Raw genomic sequence first — 24,756 nt, forward strand, 5'->3', positions numbered from 1 at the left:
GACCAGCTAGATCTACTGTCTCTATTTAATTATGACAGACCAGCTAGATCTACTGTCTCTATTATAATATGACAGACCAGCTAGATCTACTGTCTCTATTATAATATGACAGACCAGCTAGATCTACTGTCTCTATTTAATTATGACAGACCAGCTAGATGTACTGTCTCTATCATAATATGACAGACCAGCTAGATCTACTGTCTCTATTATAATATGACAGACCAGCTACATCTACCTTCTCTGTGTCTGTATTATATTTGACAGACCAGCTAGATCTACTGTCTCTATTATAATATGACAGACCAGCTAGATCTACTGTCTCTATTGTATTCTGACAGACCAGCTAGATCTACTGTCGCTATTATATTATGACAGACCAGCTAGATCTACTGTCTCTATCATAATATGACAGACCAGCTAGATCTACTGTCTCTATTATAATATGACAGACCAGCTAGATCTAGTGTCTCTATTATATTATGACAGACCAGCTAGATCTACTGTCTCTCTTGTATTCTGACAGACCAGCTAGATCTGCGGTCTCTCTTGTATTGTGACAGATCAGCTAGATCTACTGTCTCTATTATATTTTGACAGACCAGCTCGATCTATTGTCTCTATTATAATATGACAGACCAGCTACTTCTACTGTCTCTATTATAATATGACAGACCAGCTAGATCTACTGTCTCTATTATATTATGACAGACCAGCTAGATCTACTGTCTCTATTATATTGTGACAGACGAGCTATATCTACTGTCTCTGTGTCTGTATTATATGGTGACAGACCAGCTAGATCTACTGTCTTTATTATATTATGAAAGACCAGCTAGATCTACTGTCTCTATTGTATTGTGACAGACCAGCTAGATCTACTGTCTCTATTATATATTGAAATACCAGCTAGATCAACTGTCTCTATTATATTATAACAGACCAGCTAGATCCACTGTCTCTATTATAATATGACAGACCAGCTAGATCTACTGTCTCTATTGTATTCTGACAGACCAGCTAGATCCACTGTCTCTATTATAATATGACAGACCAGCTAGATCTACTGTCTCTATTGTATTCTGACAGACCAGCTAGATCTACTGTCTCTATTATATTATGACATACCAACTAGATCTATTGTCTCTATTATAATATGACAGACCAGGTAGATCTACTGTCTCTATTATATTATGACAGACCAGCTAGATCTACTGTCTCTATTATTATATGACAGACCAGCTAGATCTACTGTCTCTATTATATTATGACAGACCAGCTAGATCTACTGTCTCTATTATAATATGACAGACCAGCTAGATCTACTGTCTCTATTTAATTATGACAGACCAGCTAGATCTACTGTCTCTATTATAATATGACAGACCAGCTAGATCTACTGTCTCTATTATAATATGACAGACCAGCTACATCTACTTTCTCTGTATCTGTATTATATTTTGACAGACCAGCTAGATCTACTGTCTCTATTATATTATGACAGACCTGCTGGATCTACTGTCTCTATTATAATATGACAAACCAGCTGGATCTACTGTCTCTATTATATTATGACAGACCAGCTAGATCTACTGTCTCTATTATATTATGACAGACCAGATAGATCTACTGTCTCTATTATATTATGACAGACCAGCTAGATGTACTGTCTCTATCATAATATGACAGACCAGCTAGATCTACTTTCTCTATTATATTATGACAGACCAGCTAGATCTACTGTCTCTATCATAATATGACAGACCAGCTAGATCTACTGTCTCTCTTGTATTCTGACAGACCAGCTAGATCTGCGGTCTCTCTTGTATTGTGACAGATCAGCTAGATCTACTGTCTCTATTATATTATGACAGACCAGCTCGATCTATTGTCTCTATTATAATATGACAGACCAGCTACTTCTACTGTCTCTATTATAATATGACAGACCAGCTAGATCTACTGTCTCTATTATATTATGACAGACCAGCTAGATCTACTGTCTCTATTATATTGTGACAGACGAACTATATCTACTGTCTCTGTGTCTGTATTATATGGTGACAGACCAGCTAGATCTACTGTCTTTATTATATTATGAAAGACCAGCTAGATCTACTGTCTCTATTGTATTGTGACAGACCAGCTAGATCTACTGTCTCTATTATATATTGAAATACCAGCTAGATCTACTGTCTCTATTATATTATAACAGACCAGCTAGATCCACTGTTTCTATTATAGTATGACAGACCAGCTAGACCTACTGTCTCTATTGTATTCTGACAGACCAGCTAGATCTACTGTCTCTATTATATTATGACAGACCAGCTAGATCTATTGTCTCTATTATAATATGACAGACCAGGTAGATCTACTGTCTCTATTATATTATGACAGACCAGCTAGATCTACTGTCTCTATTATTATATGACAGACCAGCTAGATCTAGTGTCTCTATTATATTATGACAGACCAGCTAGATCTACTGTCTCTATTATAATATGACAGACCAGCTACATCTACCTTCTCTATGTCTGTATTATATTTTGACAGACCAGCTAGATCTACTGTCTCTATTTAATTATGACAGACCAGCAAGATCTACTGTCTCTATTATAATATGACAGACCAGCTAGATCTACTGTCTCTATTATATTATGACAGACCAGCTACATCTACTTTCTCTGTATCTGTATTATATTTTGACAGACCAGCTAGATCTACTGTCTCTATTATATTATGACAGACCTGCTGGATCTACTGTCTCTATCATAATATGACAGACCAGCTAGATCTACTGTCTCTATTATATTATGACAGACCAGCTAGATCTACTGTCTCTATTATATTGTGACAGACGAGCTATATCTACTGTCTCTGTGTCTGTATTATATGGTGACAGACCAGCTAGATCTACTGTCTTTATTATATTATGAAAGACCAGCTAGATCTACTGTCTCTATTGTATTGTGACAGACCAGCTAGATCTACTGTCTCTATTATATATTGAAATACCAGCTAGATCAACTGTCTCTATTATATTATAACAGACCAGCTAGATCCACTGTCTCTATTATAATATGACAGACCAGCTAGATCTACTGTCTCTATTGTATTCTGACAGACCAGCTAGATCCACTGTCTCTATTATAATATGACAGACCAGCTAGATCTACTGTCTCTATTGTATTCTGACAGACCAGCTAGATCTACTGTCTCTATTATATTATGACATACCAACTAGATCTATTGTCTCTATTATAATATGACAGACCAGGCTAGATCTACTGTCTCTATTATATTATGACAGACCAGCTAGATCTACTGTCTCTATTATTATATGACAGACCAGCTAGATCTACTGTCTCTATTATATTATGACAGACCAGCTAGATCTACTGTCTCTATTATAATATGACAGACCAGCTAGATCTACTGTCTCTATTTAATTATGACAGACCAGCTAGATCTACTGTCTCTATTATAATATGACAGACCAGCTAGATCTACTGTCTCTATTATAATATGACAGACCAGCTACATCTACTTTCTCTGTATCTGTATTATATTTTGACAGACCAGCTAGATCTACTGTCTCTATTATATTATGACAGACCTGCTGGATCTACTGTCTCTATTATAATATGACAGACCAGCTGGATCTACTGTCTCTATTATATTATGACAGACCAGCTAGATCTACTGTCTCTATTATATTATGACAGACCAGATAGATCTACTGTCTCTATTATATTATGACAGACAAGCTAGATGTACTGTCTCTATCATAATATGACAGACCAGCTAGATCTACTTTCTCTATTATATTATGACAGACCAGCTAGATCTACTGTCTCTATCATAATATGACAGACCAGCGAGATCTACTGTCTCTCTTGTATTCTGACAGACCAGCTAGATCTGCGGTCTCTCTTGTATTGTGACAGATCAGCTAGATCTACTGTCTCTATTATATTATGACAGACCAGCTCGATCTATTGTCTCTATTATAATATGACAGACCAGCTACTTCTACTGTCTCTATTATAATATGACAGACCAGCTAGATCTACTGTCTCTATTATATTATGACAGACCAGCTAGATCTACTGTCTCTATTATATTGTGACAGACGAGCTATATCTACTGTCTCTGTGTCTGTATTATATGGTGACAGACCAGCTAGATCTACTGTCTTTATTATATTATGAAAGACCAGCTAGATCTACTGTCTCTATTGTATTGTGACAGACCAGCTAGATCTACTGTCTCTATTATATATTGAAATACCAGCTAGATCTACTGTCTCTATTATATTATAACAGACCAGCTAGATCCACTGTTTCTATTATAGTATGACAGACCAGCTAGACCTACTGTCTCTATTGTATTCTGACAGACCAGCTAGATCTACTGTCTCTATTATATTATGACAGACCAGCTAGATCTATTGTCTCTATTATAATATGACAGACCAGGTAGATCTACTGTCTCTATTATATTATGACAGACCAGCTAGATCTACTGTCTCTATTATTATATGACAGACCAGCTAGATCTAGTGTCTCTATTATATTATGACAGACCAGCTAGATCTACTGTCTCTATTATAATATGACAGACCAGCTACATCTACCTTCTCTATGTCTGTATTATATTTGACAGACCAGCTAGATCTACTGTCTCTATTTAATTATGACAGACCAGCAAGATCTACTGTCTCTATTATAATATGACAGACCAGCTAGATCTACTGTCTCTATTATATTATGACAGACCAGCTACATCTACTTTCTCTGTATCTGTATTATATTTTGACAGACCAGCTAGATCTACTGTCTCTATTATATTATGACAGACCTGCTGGATCTACTGTCTCTATCATAATATGACAGACCAGCTGGATCTACTGTCTCTATTATATTATGACAGACCAGCTAGATCTACTGTCTCTATTATATTATGACAGACCAGCTAGATGTACTGTCTCTATCATAATATGACAGACCAGCTAGATCTACTGTCTCTATTATATTATGACAGACCAGCTAGATCTACTGTCTCTATCATAATATGACAGACCAGCTAGATCTACTGTCTCTATTATAATATGACAGACCAGCTAGATCTAATGTCTCTATTATATTATGACAGACCAGCTAGATCTACTGTCTCTCTTGTATTCTGACAGACCAGCTAGATCTGCGGTCTCTCTTGTATTGTGACAGATCAGCTAGATCTACTGTCTCTATTATATTATGACAGACCAGCTCGATCTATTGTCTCTATTATAATATGACAGACCAGCTACTTCTACTGTCTCTATTATAATATGACAGACCAGCTAGATCTACTGTCTCTATTATATTATGACAGACCAGCTAGATCTACTGTCTCTATTATAATATGACAGACCAGCTACATCTACCTTCTCTATGTCTGTATTATATTTTGACAGACCAGCTAGATCTACTGTCTCTATTTAATTATGAGAGACCAGCAAGATCTACTGTCTCTATTATAATATGACAGACCAGCTAGATTTACTGTCTCTATTATAATATGACAGACCAGCTACATCTACTTTCTCTGTATCTGTATTATATTTTGACAGACCAGCTAGATCTACTGTCTCTATTATATTATGACAGACCTGCTGGATCTACTGTCTCTATCATAATATGACAGACCAGCTGGATCTACTGTCTCTATTATATTATGACAGACCAGCTAGATCTACTGTCTCTATTATATTATGACAGACCAGCTAGATGTACTGTCTCTATCATAATATGACAGACCAGCTAGATCTACTGTCTCTATTATATTATGACAGACCAGCTAGATCTACTGTCTCTATTATAATATGACAGACCAGCTTGATCTAATGTCTCTATTATATTATGACAGACCAGCTAGATCTACTGTCTCTCTTGTATTCTGACAGACCAGCTAGATCTGCGGTCTCTCTTGTATTGTGACAGATCAGCTAGATCTACTGTCTCTATTATATTATGACAGACCAGCTCGATCTATTGTCTCTATTATAATATGACAGACCAGCTACTTCTACTGTCTCTATTATATTATGACAGACCAGCTAGATCTACTGTCTCTATCATAATATGACAGACCAGCTAGATCTACTGTCTCTATTATAATATGACAGACCAGCTAGATCTAATGTCTCTATTATATTATGACAGACCAGCTAGATCTACTGTCTCTCTTGTATTCTGACAGACCAGCTAGATCTGCGGTCTCTCTTGTATTGTGACAGATCAGCTAGATCTACTGTCTCTATTATATTATGACAGACCAGCTCGATCTATTGTCTCTATTATAATATGACAGACCAGCTACTTCTACTGTCTCTATTATAATATGACAGACCAGCTAGATCTACTGTCTCTATTATATTATGACAGACCAGCTAGATCTACTGTCTCTATTATATTGTGACAGACGAGCTATATCTACTGTCTCTGTGTCTATATTATATGGTGACAGACCAGCTAGATCTACTGTCTTTATTATATTATGAAAGACCAGCTAGATCTACTGTCTCTATTGTATTGTGACAGACCAGCTAGATCTACTGTCTCTATTATATATTGAAATACCAGCTAGATCTACTGTCTCTATTATATTAGAACAGACCAGCTAGATCCACTGTCTCTATTATAGTATGACAGACCAGCTAGATCTACTGTCTCTATTGTATTCTGACAGACCAGCTAGATCTACTGTCTCTATTATATTATGACAGACCAGCTAGATCTATTGTCTCTATTATAATATGACAGACCAGCTAGATCTACTGTCTCTATTATATTATGACAGACCAGCTAGATCTACTGTCTCTATTATTATATGACAGACCAGCTAGATCTACTGTCTCTATTATATTATGACAGACCAGCTAGATCTACTGTCTCTATTATAATATGACAGACCAGCTACATCTACCTTCTCTATGTCTGTATTATATTTGACAGACCAGCTAGATCTACTATCTCTATTATATTATGACAGACCTGCTGGATCTACTGTCTCTATTATAATATGACATACCAGCTGGATCTACTGTCTCTATTATATTATGAGAGACCAGCTAGATCTACTGTCTCTATTATATTATGACAGACCAGATAGATCTACTGTCTCTATTATATTATAACAGACCAGCTAGATCTACTGTCTCTATTATAATATGACAGACCAGCTAGATCTACTGTCTCTATTGTATTATGACAGACCAGCTAGATCTACTGTCGCTATTATATTATGACAGACCAGCTAGATCTACTGTCTCTATTATAATATGACAGACCAGCTAGATCTACTGTCTCTATTATATTATGACAGACCAGCTAGATCTACTGTCTCTATTATAATATGACAGACCAGCTAGATCTACTGTCTCTATTGTATTCTGACAGACCAGCTAGATCTACTGTCTCTATTATATTATGACAGACCGAGCTAGATCTACTGTCTCTATTATATTATGACAGACTAGATAGATCTACTGTCTCTATTATATTATGACAGACCAGCTAGATGTACTCTCTCTATCATAATATGACAGACCAGCTAGATCTACTGTCTCTATTATATTATGACAGACCAGCTAGATCTACTGTCTCTATCATAATATGACAGACCAGCTAGATCTACTGTCTCTATTATAATATGACAGACCAGCTAGATCTAATGTCTCTATTATATTATGACAGACCAGCTAGATCTACTGTCTCTATTATAATATGACAGACTAGCGAGATCTACAGTCTCTATTATACTATGACTGACCAGATAGATCTACTGTCTCTTTTATATTTTGACAGACTTGCTGGATCTACTGTCTCTATTATAATGTGACAGACCAGCTTGATCAACCGTCTCTGTGTCTCTATTATATTGTGACAGACCATCTAGATCTAATGTCTCTATTATATTATGACTGACCAACAAGATCTACTGTCTCTATGATGTTATGAAAGACGAGCTAGATCTACTGTCTCTATTATATTATGACAAACCAGCTGGATCTACTGTCTCTATTATAATATGACAGACCAGCTAGATCTACTTTCTCTATTATATTATGACAGACCAGATAGATCTACTGTCTATATTATAATATGACAGACCAGCGAGATCTACTGTCTCTATTATACTATGACAGACCAGCTAGATGTACTGTCTCTGTCTGTATTATATTGTGACAGACCGAGCTAGATCTACTGTCTCTATTATATTATGACAGACCAGATAGATCTACTGTCTCTATTATATTATGACAGACCAGCTAGATCAACCGTCTCTGTGTCTCTATTATATTGTGACAGACCATCTAGATCTACTGTCTCTATTATATTATGACTGACCAACTAGATCTACTGTCTCTATTATATTATGACAGACCAGCTAGATCTACTGTCTCTATCATGATATGACAGACCAGCTATATCTACTGTCTCTATTATATTATGACAGACCAGCTAGATCTACTGTCTCTATTATATTATGACAGACCAGCTAGATCTACTGTCTCTATTGTATTGTGACATGACCAGCTAGATCTGCTGTCCTCTATTATATTATGACAGACCGGATAGATCTACTGTCTCTATTATACTATGACAGACCAGCTAGATCTACTGTCTCTATTATATTATGACAGACCAGCTAGAGCTACTGTCTCTATTAGAATATGACAGACCAGCTAGATCTACCGTCTCTGTGTCCGTATTATGTTTTGACAGACCAGCTAGATCTACTGTCTCTATTATATTATGACAGACCAGCTAGATCTACTGTCTCTATTATATTATGACAGACCAGATAGATCTATTGTCTCTATTATATTATGACAGACCAGCTAGATGTACTGTCTCTGTCTGTATTATATTGTGACAGACGAGCTAGATCTACTGTCTCTATTATATTATGACAGAGCAGCTAGTCATTTCACATCGGTTCCACCAGTACAAGTCACGATTCTAAAATGGATCATTCAGGATTACATCGTCTCTATGACCTGTTACAATTAAAACATGCTATCCGTCTCTATCGTTGTCAATTCTGTGATTGGTGAAAACAGAAGAAGGAATGCACAGCTTAATGTGCGTGTACATTATTGTAAAAAAAAAACATTAAGTACTCTATTTTCAGCTCTTATGTTTTTTTGGCGTTTTTATAAAAATAAAATGTATAAGTAACGATTTGAATTAAACCAAAATAATATTCTAATATTCTTGTCAGCAGCATACCACCCTGCATACCACTGCTGGCTTGCTTCTGAAGCTAAGCAGGGTCGGTCCTGGATTGGAGACCAGATGCTGCTGGAAGTGGTGTTGGAGGGCCAGTAGGAGGCACTCTTTCCTCTGGTCTAAAAAAATATCCCAATGCCCCAGGGCAGTGATTGGGGACACTGCCCTGTGTAGGGTGCCATCTTTCGGATGGGACGTTAAACAGGTGTCCTGACTCTCTGTGGTCATTAAAGATCCCATGGCACTTATAGTAAGAGTAGAGGTGTTAACCCCGGTGTCCTGGCTAAATTCCCAATCTGGCCCTCAAACCATCACAGTCACCTAATAATCCCCAGTTTACAATTGGCTCATTCATCCCCCTCTCCTCTACCCTGTAACTATTCCTCAGGTCGTTGCTGTAAATGAGAACGTGTCATCTTACCTGGTAAAATAACGGAAAAATACAAAATAAATACCGTGACAGCGTTCTGTTCTACAGCATTGAAACATATTGGTATGAGCAAAACTGTTAGGATTTGAAATGAGACTTAGAAATGTTATTATTAATGAATGTGTCACTATTTAAATGGATCTGCTGTTTAATCCTCAACATGAGACTATTTTCATATTGTAAAAAAAAAAAGGCTTTCGTAGCTTCATGTGATGACTGTGAAAAACAAACTGTCAAACTGAATAATATTGTTTCCTTATTTGGTCGTCTCTTAACAAAAACCTCCCTCAAATATGGTGTCTTCTCAAACAATCAATCAATATGTATTTCCATCTCTCTTATGTGTCAGTGATATACAGAGCTTGACCTTGAGTCGCAATTAGCAAGTTGGCATCACCATAAGGCCCATTATTATTTCCATTATATTCTCCACTGCTTGTCCTCTCCTCATACGTTTACTGAGTTGAAAGTTAATAAATTATTTATGATCTTGTACTATACTTTCTTTCTGTCCCATCCGGGTCTTTTTTTTCCCAGTCAGTTTCTCTCTTCCTCTTTGAACATAAAAGTAACAGAATGGGTGACGGCCGTCACGTGACAGTGAGCGTTTCGGGTTGCTCCAACTGTTTTCCGTTATGTTTCGGGACGATGGTCACCATGGTGCGTTCAAGACAACTGGGAACTCGGGGAGTGGCGAACAAACGAGGTCAAATTATGACGTCGGTGATCTTCATGTCGAAAAAGTCGAAGCTCTAGAAAAGATCCCCGAGCTTCCGAGTTGGATGACAGTTCAAAACGATTTTTTTTCTCCCAGTCGGAGATACAACCCCGAGTTCCCAGTTGTCTTGAACGCACTGAAGTCGGAAGTCTGAGATTTCCGAGTTCCAAATTCCTAGTTGTTATGAACGCGGCATTAGTCTTGTCTAGGGGCTGGGTTTCTGTATTTTATCTAAAGAACAAATCCGTTGAACGCAAATATGGAGAGATAAAGACATTGAAAAGAAACGGAAGAAGTATGCCTGTATTACCATAAGATTTTTAAAATGGCAATACGGGAACTAAAAGTGTGTCTTCTTGGGGTAAGTGAAATAAGTTATTGTTTGGCGATTGTCTTTGGAAATTCTTTGTCTGCGGTCCGTCTGAATATTTTTAGACTGAGAACGCGGCCGTTTGAAATCTTTTCTGTCTGGTATAATTTGACATCGCACAAGAACAGTTCCGTTTATATCTTATTATCTTATCGAAGAACCGTTGCACACTGAGAGACATTTACTTTAGGAAAAGATGTGGAGGCGAAGCCACATAAACCTAATCATAAACTTTCCCCGGCCAGTTATAGACCTGTACAATCCCGTGTGTAATCTGTCAACTTTGTGTTGTTGTTTATTATACTGCTGCATGTTTTGTGTTGTTGTCCTTGTCAATTGAGTGATTTCCCTTACCTTGCATTTTTTTTTTTTTTTTTTTTTTGCAATGGCTTTTCTGACCGTTAAATAGCAGCCATTACGTCACCATCCGGCTGGAGTTGTTACCCTGACCATTAGATTCTAGATGACACCGCTGAGAAGACAGCAAGAATTAGACCGTGACCTCGGCGATTTATTTCAAAATAATAGTCCCGCAATGAAGATGGTACAAAAAAAAATTATGCAAATGATCGAAATACGTAAACATTTTATTAGGAAATGTAACAATATTAAATATTTAACAATATTAAGAAAGCAAAATCGTTAATAGCATTAACTTTCCGCACCTATAAAGGGTTGTTACAATACTGTTAACAACATTAAAGGTTAATGAATAGATAGTTATCATGGCAACAGCAGTAATTCAAATATCAAAACACTATTTATAATGCTACTGTTAATAATAATAACAAATCATTTAACTAGGCAAGTCAGTTAAAGAACAAATTCTTATTTTCAATGACGGCCTAGTGGGTTCAGGGGCAGAACGACAGATTTGTACCTTGTCAGCTCGGGGGTTTGAACTTGCAACCTTCTGGTTACTAGTCCAACGCTCTAACCACTAGGCTAACCTGCCGCCCCAATTATAATAATGCACTTTAGAAAACACATTTAAATCCCATGTTACGTACTGCACAATGTTCAGTAGATTTGTGTCCAATCAGCTTGAATGCAGTATGTTTTTCATATTGGACGTACATATTGCACCGTACACAACTTCCTGTACATTGTGTCGCTGTAAAAGGTGGGTCCGTTTTACTCAGGAGCACTTCTACTTTGCAAGGTGATGATTGCTATTCTTTGTGGCCCTTTCAAGAGTTTTACAGTCTATTGACGCACCCATGCGTCAATTTAAGTAGCATAGTAAAAAAAAAAAAAAAAAAAAAAAAAAAAATGTTTTTTTTAAATCTGAATAAATTCTGCCAGTTTCAACTCGAGATATCTGGCTTTTTGGATGGGCTGCATCTCAATCCTCGCGGCCTTCCTGCATCTGAGGTGGAAGGTGGCCAAGCTACAGCGGTGTTTGATTGGTCTTCTCATGAAAACGTCTGAAGCGCCCGAATGGGTTTTAGCCAACAAAACTAATATGATCCCACTGTGGAAAAGGGGGAGACACTTACGAACACGATGGTGACTTGTCTGAAGGTACAAATGAATAGAAGTATGGAGGTCGTTTTACGCCAACAAAAATATGTGTCCAAAAAAACTCTTAATATCTCCTGAGGTATGGAAAATACACTTCAAAACCTTATTCCTTATGATTTGTACGGAACAAAAATATAAACTCAACATGTAAAGTGTTGGTCCCATGTTTCATGAGTTGAAATAAAAGATCACAGAATTTTTCCATAAGCACAAAAAGCTTATTTCTCTCGAATTTTGTGCACAGATTTGTTTACATCCCTGTTAGTGAGCATTTCTACTTTGCCAAGATAATTCATCCACCTGACAGATGTGGCATATCAATAAGCTGATTAAACAGCATGCTCATTACACAGGTACACCTTGTGCTGGGGACAATAAAAGACCACTCTAAAAATGTGCAGCTTTGTCACACAACACAATGCCACAGATGTTATGAGGGAGTGTGCAATTGACATGCTGACGAAAGGAATGTCCACCAGAGGTTTTGCCAGAGAATTGAATGTTAATTTCTCTACCATAAGCCACCTCCCAACAAAAACAATGTAAGAATTTGGAAGTACTTCCATTTGGCTTCACAACCGCAGCCCACATGTAACCACGCCAACCCAGTCCCTCTACATCCGGGTACAATACCTGCGGGATCGTCTGAGACCGGCCACCCGGACAGCTGGTGAAACTGAGGAGTATTTCTGTCTGTAACAAAGCCCTCTTGTGGGGAAACACTCAGTCTGATTGGCTGGGCCTGGCTCCTGCACAGTCATGTGAAATCCATGGATTAGGGCCTAATATTTGATCAAATAATACTAAAAATGTTGATACCTAAAGGGGTCTTAAAATTTTAAATCAAATAGCTAAATGATCCATGGTATGACAGACCATTAAGACACATACAGCGAATACAATGGGTGTAAACTTTACAGTGAAATGCTCGCTTACGAGCCTTTTCATAACGATGCAGAGTAAAATAAATGATAATATACAGTGGAGCTATATACAGGGAGGACCAGTACCAGATCAATGTGGAGCTATATGTTTTAGGTTATTATCCTGCTGAAAGTTGAATTAATCTGCCAGTGTCTGATGGAAAGCAGACTGAACCAGGTTTTCCTCTAGCATTTTGCCTGTGCTTAGCTCCATTCCGTTTCTTTTTTATCCTGAAAATCTCCCCAGTACTTAACAATTACAAGCATACCCATAACATGATGCAGCCACCACTGCGCTTGAAAATATGGAGATATGTACTCGTGTTGTATTGTATTTGCCCCAAACATAACACTTTGTATTCAGGACAAAAAGCTAATTGCTTTGCCACATTTTTTTGTAGTATTACTTTAGTGTCTTGTTGCAAACAGGATGCGTGGTTTGGAATATTTTTCTTCTGTACAGGCTTCCTTCTTAACACTGTCAATTAGGTTAGTATTGTGGAGTTACTACAGTGTTGTTGATCCATCCTCAGTTTTCTCCTACCACAGCCATTAAACGCTGTAGCTGTTTTAAAGTTGGTATCATTGTGAAATCTCTGAGTGGTTTCCTTCCTCTCCGGCTACTCAGTTAGGAAGGACACCATTATATTTGTAGTGACTGGGTGTATTGATCCACCCATTGGAAACCCTCCCTGGTCATTGTGGTTGAATCTGTGTTTGAAATTCACTGCTCGACTGAGGGACCTTACCGATACAGTAATTGTATGTGTGCGGTACAGAGATGAGGTAGTCATTCAAAAATCATGTTAAACACTATTATTGCACACAGAGTGAGTCCATGCAACTTATTATGTGACTTGTTAAGCACATTTTTACTCCTGAACGTATTTAGGCTTACCGTAACAAAGGGGTTGAATACTTATTGACACAAGACATTTCAGCTTTTTCCATTTGTAATTCATTTGTAAAACATTATTCCACTTTGACATTATGGGGTTATTGTGATGTCATTATGGGGTTATTGTGATGTCATTATGGGTTATTGTGATGTCATTATGAGGTATTGTGTTTAGGCCGGTGAATATTCAGACTGGAACAACATAACATGGGGAAAAAGTCAAGGGGTTTGAATCCTTTCTGAAGGCTCTGTATGTTTAATAGGAAAAAGCGTACTGCATTTAAGCTGCCTGGCCACTCTCTTTAAGGGCCGCAGAATGAGCAGCGACGCTGCTGGGGATTTCAACTTTGTGGAAACTAGAAGTGTTCCTGAGTATAATGGACCCCCCCTTTTTACTGCAACACAATGTACAGGCAATTATGTACAGTTCAATAAATTATAGGAGTACACAAAAAATACATTGTTGACCATTTAGGCTTGAAATATATAATAAATATATCACATAATATCTTTTAATTATTATTTGTATGATAATTTGTATAAAATATATAGATAATTGTGTACATTTCCCATCATTTTTGCCCTAATTAGTCATTGACAAAGTATACAAGGACAGACTCTTATTCTGAAGGATTCCAAAAACCCGTGACCAGGAAGTGCTTAGTTATTCTTGCCTGCTTCACAATGGTCTACATGACGACACCAATAAAACATTGTGTCCTTGGTTTGCAAAACAAGCAACACAGGCTACTAGGATGCTTTTGGCAATAACATACTGTATCTTCTCAAGCATGTTTCTAATCAATTTTTTGTCTTTTGTAGACAGACAGGGCAACCCCTACATTGCATTTCACCAACTTCATTCTTTTTGCAGGATACTGGAGTGGGCAAGTCTAGTATTGTATGTCGTTTTGTACAAGACCATTTCGACCACAACATTAGTCCAACTATAGGGTAAGTTGTCAGAGCATTAATACCTTCTTCTACGCTATAGGTAGCAACAGGACAGCTTTCAGCCTGTCCTGTTGTGGACACCTTTTCAGGAATCTCAATTTAATTGCATTAAAATCGAAAATAAGACTCAAACCCAAGTTCTCTGTTTTCCTTGTCCAAGGAGGAAAATGAGATTAGTAAAATATGTGTTGGGATGATTTTGCTGGAAATAAGGGCTTTATATTCAAAGACCGTTTTCTTTGTCTGCTATCTCATCTGATTGTGTCATAATAGATCTGGTAGTAACCAGTCAGTGAATCTAAAACAGGGATGGATAACTGGTGGTGCGCGGGCCTCAGTGTATCTAAAACTGGGATGGATAACTGGCGGTGCACGGGCTTCAGTGTATCTAAAACAGGGATGGATAGCTGGCGGTGCGCGGGCCTCAGTGTATCTAAAACAGGGATGGATAACTGGCAGTGCACAGGCCTCAGTGAATCTAAAACAGGGGTGGGTAACTGGCGGTGCACGGGCCACATGGCTCCCCTTTTTGTCGGCCTGAGGACCAATTTCCACAATGTGCAGAATTGCAGGAAATACATTTTTAAAACGTAAATGTTTTCTCCTCACTGTCACGGGGTGGGGGGTGGCACTCAAATGTTTATCTCGCAGGGAGGGGGCACTGTGTCCCCTCATGATGAGTTCTATTGGTTTTGTGTGGCCCCCACCCCCCTATCAAAGTTATGCTGATCTAAAAGAGGAAACATTTAGTTATTCTATTTCCTTCTGTCATTCACAGTTGTATAATGGAGAGACCAACTGCTAGGCCTAACGTTCTGTGTTACTTGCAGGGCATCGTTTTTAACCAAGACGGTCCCGTGTGGACACGAACTACACAAGTTCCTCATCTGGGACACAGCGGGACAGGAAAGGGTGGGTTAGGTACCTCGTCTTTGCTCATCCGCTATATGTTTTCAACTGCTCATCCCCCTTCGTCTGTTCATCAGTTGTTTCTGTCGTCGCTCATCCTTCTTCTGTTTTATATCTCAGAGAGGCTGCTGGCTACACTGAGACACCCGATCACTGGACACTCTAATAAATGGATCACTAGCCACTTTAATAATGTCTACATGTCTTATATTACTCATAACACATGTATATACTGTATTTTATACCATCTACTGCACCTTGCGCTCTGCCGCTCGGCCATCGCTCATCCATATACTCACATGTACATATTCTCATTCACCCCTTTATATGTGTGTATATTAGGTAGTTGTTGGGAAATTGTTAGATTACTTGTTAGATATTACTGCACTGTCAGAACTAGAAGCGCAAGCATTTTGCTACACTCGCATTAACATCTGCTGACCATGTGTATGTGACCAATAAAAATGTGATTTTATTTGGTTTGCCAGCTTGAGCTAAACTCATTTCGGGGAGAGATTTTATACAAATCTGCCCACGTTGTTTATGTTTCATTAAAACAAATGTCCTACAGTAGCTTTACTGCTTGCTAGGAGGTAAAAGTGTGGTTCCATGGGGTCAGTGGAGAGAGTTGGCATGGCAACCCTTTTCACTGTTTACTTCTTGGTTCCAAAGTATGTATCATGATGGGATCATGTGATTGGCTATTTTCTGAGACACACTGAGAGATCAGGGATCAAGGTTCGTAGCACTGTTGTGGCTTGATGACTCACAAGGGTGGGGTGTAAAATGGAAGTGTGTGTGTGTGTGTGTGTGTGTGTGTGTGTGTGTGTGTGTGTGTGTGTGTGTGTGTGTGTGTGTGTGTGTAAATAAAAAAATGTGTAGGCTGGCCATTATGCTGACTGGGCAGGAGTTGGTTAGATAGATAGATAGATAGATAGATAGATAGATAGATAGATAGATAGATAGATAGATAGATAGATAGATAGATAGATAGATAGATAGATAGATAGATAGATAGATAGATAGATAGATAGATAGATAGATAGATAGATAGATAGATAGATAGACAGACAGACAGACAGACAGACAGACAGACAGACAGACAGACAGACAGACAGACAGACAGACAGACAGACAGACAGACAGACAGACAGACAGACAGACAGACAGACAGACAGACAGACAGACAGACAGACAGACAGACAGACAGACAGACAGACAGACAGACAGACAGACAGACAGACAGACAGACAGACAGACAGACAGACAGACAGATAGACAGATAGATAGATAGATAGATAGATAGATAGATAGATAGATAGGTAGGTAGGTAGGTAGGTAGGTAGGTAGGTAGGTAGGTAGGTAGATAGATAGATAGATAGATAGATAGATAGATAGATAGATAGACAGACAGACAGACAGATAGATAGATAGATAGATAGATACAGTGCCTTGCGAAAGTATTCGGCCCCCTTGAACTTTGTGACCTTTTGCCACATTTCAGGCTTCAAACATAAAGATATAAAACTGTATTGTTTTGTGAAGAATCAACAACAAGTGGGACACAATCATGAAGTGGAACGACATTTATTGGATATTTCAATCTTTTTTAACAAATCAAAAACTGAAAAATTGGGCGTGCAAAATTATTCAGCCCCCTTAAGTTAATACTTTGTAGCGCCACCTTTTGCTGCGATTACAGCTGTAAGTCGCTTGGGGTATGTCTCTATCAGTTTTGCACATTGAGAGACTGACATTTTTTCCCATTCCTCCTTGCAAAACAGCTCGAGCTCAGTGAGGTTGGATGGAGAGCATTTGTGAACAGCAGTTTTCAGTTCTTTCCACAGATTCTCGATTGGATTCAGGTCTGGACTTTGACTTGGCCATTCTAACACCTGGATATGTTTATTTTTGAACCATTCCATTGTAGATTTTGCTTTATGTTTTGGATCATTGTCTTGTTGGAAGACAAATCTCCGTCCCAGTCTCAGGTCTTTTGCAGACTCCATCAGGTTTTCTTCCAGAATGGTCCTGTATTTGGCTCCATCCATCTTCCCATCAATTTTAACCATCTTCCCTGTCCCTGCTGAAGAAAAGCAGGCCCAAACCATGATGCTGCCACCACCATGTTTGACAGTGGGGATGGTGTGTTCAGCTGTGTTGCTTTTACGCCAAACATAACGTTTTGCATTGTTGCCAAAAAGTTCAATTTTGGTTTCATCTGACCAGAGCACCTTCTTCCACATGTTTGGTGTGTCTCCCAGGTGGCTTGTGGCAAACTTTAAACAACACTTTTATGGATATCTTTAAGAAATGGCTTTCTTCTTGCCACTCTTCCATAAAGGCCAGATTTGTGCAATATACGACTGATTGTTGTCCTATGGACTGAGTCTCCCACCTCAGCTGTAGATCTCTGCAGTTCATCCAGAGTGATCATGGGCCTCTTGGCTGCATCTCTGATCAGTCTTCTCCTTGTATGAGCTGAAAGTTTAGAGGGACGGCCAGGTCTTGGTAGATTTGCAGTGGTCTGCTACTCCTTCCATTTCAATATTATCGCTTGCACAGTGCTCCTTGGGATGTTTAAAGCTTGGGAAATCTTTTTGTATCCAAATCCGGCTTTAAACTTCTTCACAACAGTATCTCGGACCTGCCTGGTGTGTTCCTTGTTCTTCATGATGCTCTCTGCGCTTTTAACGGACCTCTGAGACTATCACAGTGCAGGTGCATTTATACGGAGACTTGATTACACACAGGTGGATTGTATTTATCATCATTAGTCATTTAGGTCAACATTGGATCATTCAGAGATCCTCACTGAACTTCTGGAGAGAGTTTGCTGCACTGAAAGTAAAGGGGCTGAATAATTTTGCACGCCCAATTTTTCAGTTTTTGATTTGTTAGAAAAGTTTGAAATATCCAATAAATGTCATTCCACTTCATGATTGTGTCCCACTTGTTGTTGATTCTTCACAAAAAAATACAGTTTTATATCTTTATGTTTGAAGCCTGAAATGTGGCAAAAGGTCGCAAAGTTCAAGGGGGCCGAATACTTTCGCAAGGCACTGTAGATAGATAGATAGATAGATAGATAGATAGATAGATAGATAGATAGATAGATAGATAGATAGATAGATAGATAGATAGATAGATAGATAGATAGATAGATAGATAGATAGATAGATAGATAGATAGATAGATAGATAGATAGATAGATAGATAGATAGATAGATAGATTCTGGTTAAATCCGTTTCGTGTTTTGTTTCCTTGTCACAATACTAACGAGTATCTTCATACTGGTATCGTCCTGGACCTAATCATCGTCCGCGTCTAATGTTAAATCACTGTTAAATCACTTGGTTATCTCATCATCTCTTAGTCCAACACTGTTGCATTTCCTGTTTTGTATTTTGAACTTAGAATGTTTTTTTCTCTCTCCAAACTAAAGCTAAGAGAGAGTTGGCTACATGCCTGGTAATGTACCATGAATATCTACAGGCGATACCAAACAGTTATAACTGAGTTATATAGACAAAGATGGTTATATAACACGATAATATCGGCCAATGAACCGCAACCGTTACCATTATTTGCGCTTTTGTGCAGATAGGAATTTACGCTGTTGATCTACTACCCACTGTAACTTAATGTGTCGTTGTGTTCCAGTTCCACTCGCTGGCCCCCATGTACTACCGAGGCTCTGCCGCCGCTGTCATTGTCTATGACATCACCAAACTGGTAAGGAACTCACAGGACTCACGGACATTATAGCCTGGTCCCAGTTCGATTCTATTTGTGCTGTCTTGCCAACTCCTATATACATTGTCATGCCAAACTGATCTGAGACCAGGGCTCCTATTCATAAAGCTTCTCGGAGTATCAGTGCTGACACTGACTTTTTAGGTGATTATTAATCAGTTTAGATGGGCAGGGAAGACCTGATCCTAGATCAGCCCACAGCTGTGGATAATGAAGACCTGATCCTAGATCAGCCCACAGGTGTGGATAATAAAGGCCTGATCCTAGATCAGCCCACAGCTGTGGATAATGAAGACCTGGTCCTAGATCAGCCCAGAGCTGTGGATAATAAAGAACTGATCCTAGATCAGCCCAGAGCTGTGGATAATGAAGACCTGGTCCTAGATCAGCACAGAGCTGTGAATAATGAAGACCTGATCCTAGATCAGCACAGAGCTGTGGATAATGAAGACATGATCCTAGATCAGCCCACAGCTGTGGATAATGAAGACCTGGTCCTAGATCAGCCCACAGCTGTGGATAATGAAGACCTGATCCTAGATCAGCCCACAGCTGTGGATAATGAAGACCTGATCCTAGATCAGCCCACAGCTGTGGATAATGAAGACCTGATCCTAGATCAGCCCAGAGCTGTGGATAATGAAGACCTGATCCTAGATCAGCCCACAGCTGTGGATAATGAAGACCTGATCCTAGATCAGCCCACAGCTGTGGATAATGAAGACCTGATCCTAGATCAGCCCAGAGCTGTGGATAATGAAGACCTGATCCTAGATCAGCCCAGAGCTGTGGATAATGAAGATCTGATCCTAGATCATCACAGAGCTGTGGATAATGAAGACCTGATCCTAGATCAGCCCAGAGCTGTGGATAATAAAGGCCTGATCCTAGATCAGCCCAGAGCTGTGGATAATGAAGACCTGATCCTAGATCAGCCCAGAGCTGTGGATAATAAAGGCCTGATCCTAGATCAGCCCAGAGCTGTGGATAATGAAGACCTGATCCTAGATCAGCACAACTACTCAGAAATGCTTTATGAATACAGGCCCAGGCTAGAGAAATGAGGCTTTGTATAAAAAGCCTGGTTTTACCCATCAGCCCTGGAGTAAAGTGTAACCTGTCTCTGTCTGTCTGTCTGTCTGTCTGTCTGTCTGTCTGTCTGTCTGTCTGTCTGTCTGTCTGTCTGTCTGTCTGCCAGGACTCTTTCCAGACACTGAAGAAATGGGTGAAGGAGCTGAAAGAACATGGTCCGGAGGACATCGTTGTGGCCATCGCAGGGAACAAAAACGACTTGGGGGACATCCGGTATCAATTATTTATTTTATTTTGGATTTTATTGTTCTGGTCAACGTCATAAATAGATTGTACATACATTTTGAAACAGGAAACAGGAAACAACCAAGAAACAGCAAGACAACAGAATGAAAGTAAACAAGTACACACTAACAATAAGAATTTTACATTCACTTTAGTTGTCTGCTATTAATTTTTCCCCTTCTTCTTGTTATTGACACCTCTCAGGGGGCTGTATAAGCAATATTAGGGAGAAGAGATAGTAAAAAAAAAAAAAATAGGTCTCATATTGTGTAGAAATCCTCTCCCAAAGTTTAGCACTCATTTCCTCCAGTGGTAACACATCTCACACTACCACTGATGTATGGCTGGATGGTCTTTTACCCAGTTAAGGAGAATGCATTTGCAGGACACAAAGAGGGGGAGGGGGGTTGCTGAAACGATAGCAATGTGTCCCCATAAAAAAAAGAGCTGATATTGAACAAAATGAGACAAAATGAGAAAAAATATCCTGAAAATCACATTGTAGGATTTTTAATGAATTTATTTGCAAATTATGGTGGAAAATATATAAATAATAAATTCATAAAAAATCCTACAATGTGATTTTCTGGATTTTTTTTTTCTTCATTTTGTCTGTCATAGTTGAAGTGTAGCTATGATGGAAATTACAGGCCTCTCTCATATTTTTAAGTGGGAGAACTTGCACAATTGGTGGCTGACTAAATACTTTTTTTTTGCCCCACTGTACATCTGTAGATGACGTAGTGCCAGACCTTCTACATTATCATGCAGTTTACTAACTTTCAGCCTTCCTCGTTTTCTGTGCAACATAAAGTCTGATAGATGGTTATTTGAGTTCATTCTAAGTATGCTCTTATGTATTAGTACTTCACCGCTGTACAGCTCTCTACTGCGTTTACCACCCGTGTGATGTGTTACCTGCTTCTCTGACTAGGAAGTGGTCATTCTGAATTCCCAGAACACAGGAAATAGCACTTACTGACTGAGCACCTTTTGTTTAGTTAACAATTTGGAAGACTTTTCAGCGGACATTCTCAGGAGTGCAACACCACCACCATGTTAAAGGCCTGTTGACGAGTCAAACCCAGTACTAATTGTAGTGTCTCGTTTAACAGGGAAGTTCCTATGAAAGAAGCTAAGGACTTTGCTGAGTCCATCGCAGCTATTTTCATGGAGACCAGCGCCAGAAACGCTGTCAATGTGGAGGAGCTCTTTCAGAAGATCAGTAAGTGTTTCCAATTCAAGGTGTTTCATTCCATCCAACCACCACATCACATACAGTTTGTTTACCATTCATTGTTATCAGGGTTGGGTTCAAATGTCATTTCATTCAGGAAGTAAAATTAAGTGAAAATTAGAAGTTATTTATTTCAAAATATGTTTTATTTTAAAAATCAAATCACTTCCTGAATTGATCACAGCCCTTGTTGTCATGCATCCCTACGCTCTCTATTCAAAGTTATTTGTTTTTGTTCACTGTGACGCGTTGTGAATATCTTTAGATATCTCTGTTTGTTTTAGACATAAGTTACCATCACAACATCCTGTGAAACCTTCTAAGACAGAATAGCAACATTCAGCACAGTGTCTCTTAGGGAGGAAGTTACCATCACAACATTCTGTAAAACCCAAGACAGTAATCAGGATGCTTCTCAAATGGCACTCCATTATAGTGCACTACTTTTGACAGCACTATATAGGGAAAAGGGTGCCATTTGAGAAGCAACCACAGTGTAATAGTTTGCATCTCTCTTACGTAATGATCCGTGTTGTGTTGTGTTTCAGGTAAACAGATTCCGCCCCTGGAGAATCCAGACCTAGACAGTAACGAGTCCTTTAAGATAACCCGGCAGCCTCCTCCCTCTAACAAACGCTGCTGCTAGTAAGACCCCCTTTCTGAGTCCCAAATAGACCCCTACCACCCTACCCCCTACCACCCTACGCCCTAGGTATTTCATGTTGATCTCAAGGGGATTGGACTGGTGTAGTATGGTCGAATATGTTGGTAACTCTACCTGTCTTATCTCAAGGAAAGATGGCGGTATTATCGTGTTAACCACATTGTCTACACCTTATCCTATATTTTCAGATCGCTATGAAGTTGCTAGGCCCTAGGGGTAAGGGGCCAATGGGGTCGGTTTGGAATTCAGCATCCGATTGCCAGTGAGATTATCACGTCCTTTGTTTCCATTCCATACACAGTTCCATGGATCAAGTCTACACATCCATCCATCTTGACACACGGTCACAATGTAGCGTTGGTGTACGCCACAGCTGCATAGTTCAGCTCCTGATTGGCCCTTTCGACAGTCCACAATGCATACACAGTACATGGGTGTCACGGAGAGAGGAGGACAACATGGCTTTGGCTTGTGATCGATCAGAACCTCTCTCCCCTATAGGGAACAGAGTGTCCCAAGTCCAGAAAGCGCCCCTATAACCCATATAAAGCTAGTTGGACATTTCGCCATATTGTACCTATTCTACCTACCGGATATATCCAGGATGCATCACAACCGGGCCGCGATTGGGAGTCCCATAGGGCGGGCACAATTGGCCCAGCGTCGTCCGGGTTTGGCCCCCGGTGTTAGGCCCGGCATTGTAAATAAGAATGTTGTTCTTTAACTGACTTGCCTAGGTAAATAAAGGTTACGTGTCAAATATACTCCTGTGCCTTGGTACGGTGTGCTGTAGGTGTCATTTCTGGATACAGAGAGGAACCAGTGTTTTTTGTTTTTAGCTGTAAACATGTTAATAAAATGAAGGAATACTATGGTACATAGTGGGCTATGTTTTCAGTTCATAGGCAGCAGCACAGAACAAACCAACAATGTCATCCTTTTAGAAATAGAGAAAAAAAAAAAAAAAAAAATCTAAATTTTAAATTTAGAATATATATATTTTTTCATTTAACCTTTATTTAACTAGGCAAGTCAGTTAAGAATAAATTCTTATGTACAATGAAGGCCTACCGGAAATTCAAAAACACGTTAATTAAAATAACTTGTGACTTGAGAGTACTTTCTGAATACGATTATGATATACGATATAGAGCTTATGAATTCTCATTCCCGAACAATGCAGTCAACAGATGTGTTGATCCATTGTATTGTATTGTTTCACCGTTGTCCCAGTATTACAATGATAGGAGTTAATATCCATTGATTGCATGAGTTTGGTCTCGCCGACCGTTGTGTCTTTTTTCCCCCCATTGAACACTTGTAATTCAGGAGAAAAAAAAAAAAGAAACGTCCCCTTTTCAGGACCCTGTCTTTCAAAGATAATTAGTAAAATCCAAATAATTTCACAGATCTTCATTGTAAAGGGTTTAAACACTGTTTCCCATGCTTGTTCAATGAACCAAAAACAATTAATGAACATGCACCTGTGGAACGGTCGTAAGACACTAACAGCTTACAGACGGTAGGCAATTAAGGTCACAGTTATGAAAACTTAGGACACTAAAGAGGCCTTTCTACTGACTCTGAAAAACATCAAAAGAAAGTTGCCCAGGGCCCCTGCTCATCTGCGTAAACGTGCCTTAGGCATGCTGCAAGGAGGCATGAGGACTGCAGATGTGGCCAGGGCAATAAATTGCAATGCCCGTACTGCGAGATGCCTAAGACAGCGCTACAGGGAGACAGGACGGACAGCTGATCGTCCTCACAGTGGCAG

At 39.0% G+C, this 24,756-nt stretch overlaps 1 protein-coding gene across 2 annotated transcripts; it reads left to right on the forward strand.

Annotated features, from left to right (window-relative positions):
- Positions 1-10,498: 10,498 nt before the first annotated feature.
- Positions 10,499-24,270, forward strand: LOC118962658 (ras-related protein Rab-31-like). 2 transcript variants are annotated; one of them, XM_036974647.1, is made up of 8 exons: positions 10,499-10,790; positions 15,019-15,098; positions 15,929-16,010; positions 19,672-19,743; positions 20,963-21,069; positions 22,197-22,306; positions 22,867-22,963; positions 23,171-24,270. In XM_036974647.1, coding segments are annotated over exons 1-8 (585 nt in total). In that variant the 5' UTR covers positions 10,499-10,754; the 3' UTR covers positions 23,172-24,270. The 2 variants fall into 2 exon arrangements, with proteins under 2 accessions (XP_036830542.1, XP_036830541.1); XM_036974646.1 differs by having other exon boundaries at positions 10,515-10,790; positions 22,867-24,270.
- Positions 24,271-24,756: the final 486 nt, after the last annotated feature.

The sequence above is a fragment of the Oncorhynchus mykiss genome, unplaced genomic scaffold, assembly GCF_013265735.2.
Source record: "Oncorhynchus mykiss isolate Arlee unplaced genomic scaffold, USDA_OmykA_1.1 un_scaffold_787, whole genome shotgun sequence".
In the NCBI taxonomy this organism is placed as follows: Eukaryota; Metazoa; Chordata; class Actinopteri; order Salmoniformes; family Salmonidae; genus Oncorhynchus; species Oncorhynchus mykiss.

Excerpts from the sequence above, each read along its gene's own strand:
- LOC118962658 (XM_036974647.1), top strand. The coding sequence starts at position 10,755 with ATGGCAATACGGGAACTAAAAGTGTGTCTTCTTGGG. Across the intron at positions 10,791-15,018 it reads TAAAAGTGTGTCTTCTTGGG|GATACTGGAGTGGGCAAGTC; the intron begins GTAAGTGAAATA and ends TTCTTTTTGCAG. Across the intron at positions 15,099-15,928 it reads AACATTAGTCCAACTATAGG|GGCATCGTTTTTAACCAAGA; the intron begins GTAAGTTGTCAG and ends TGTTACTTGCAG.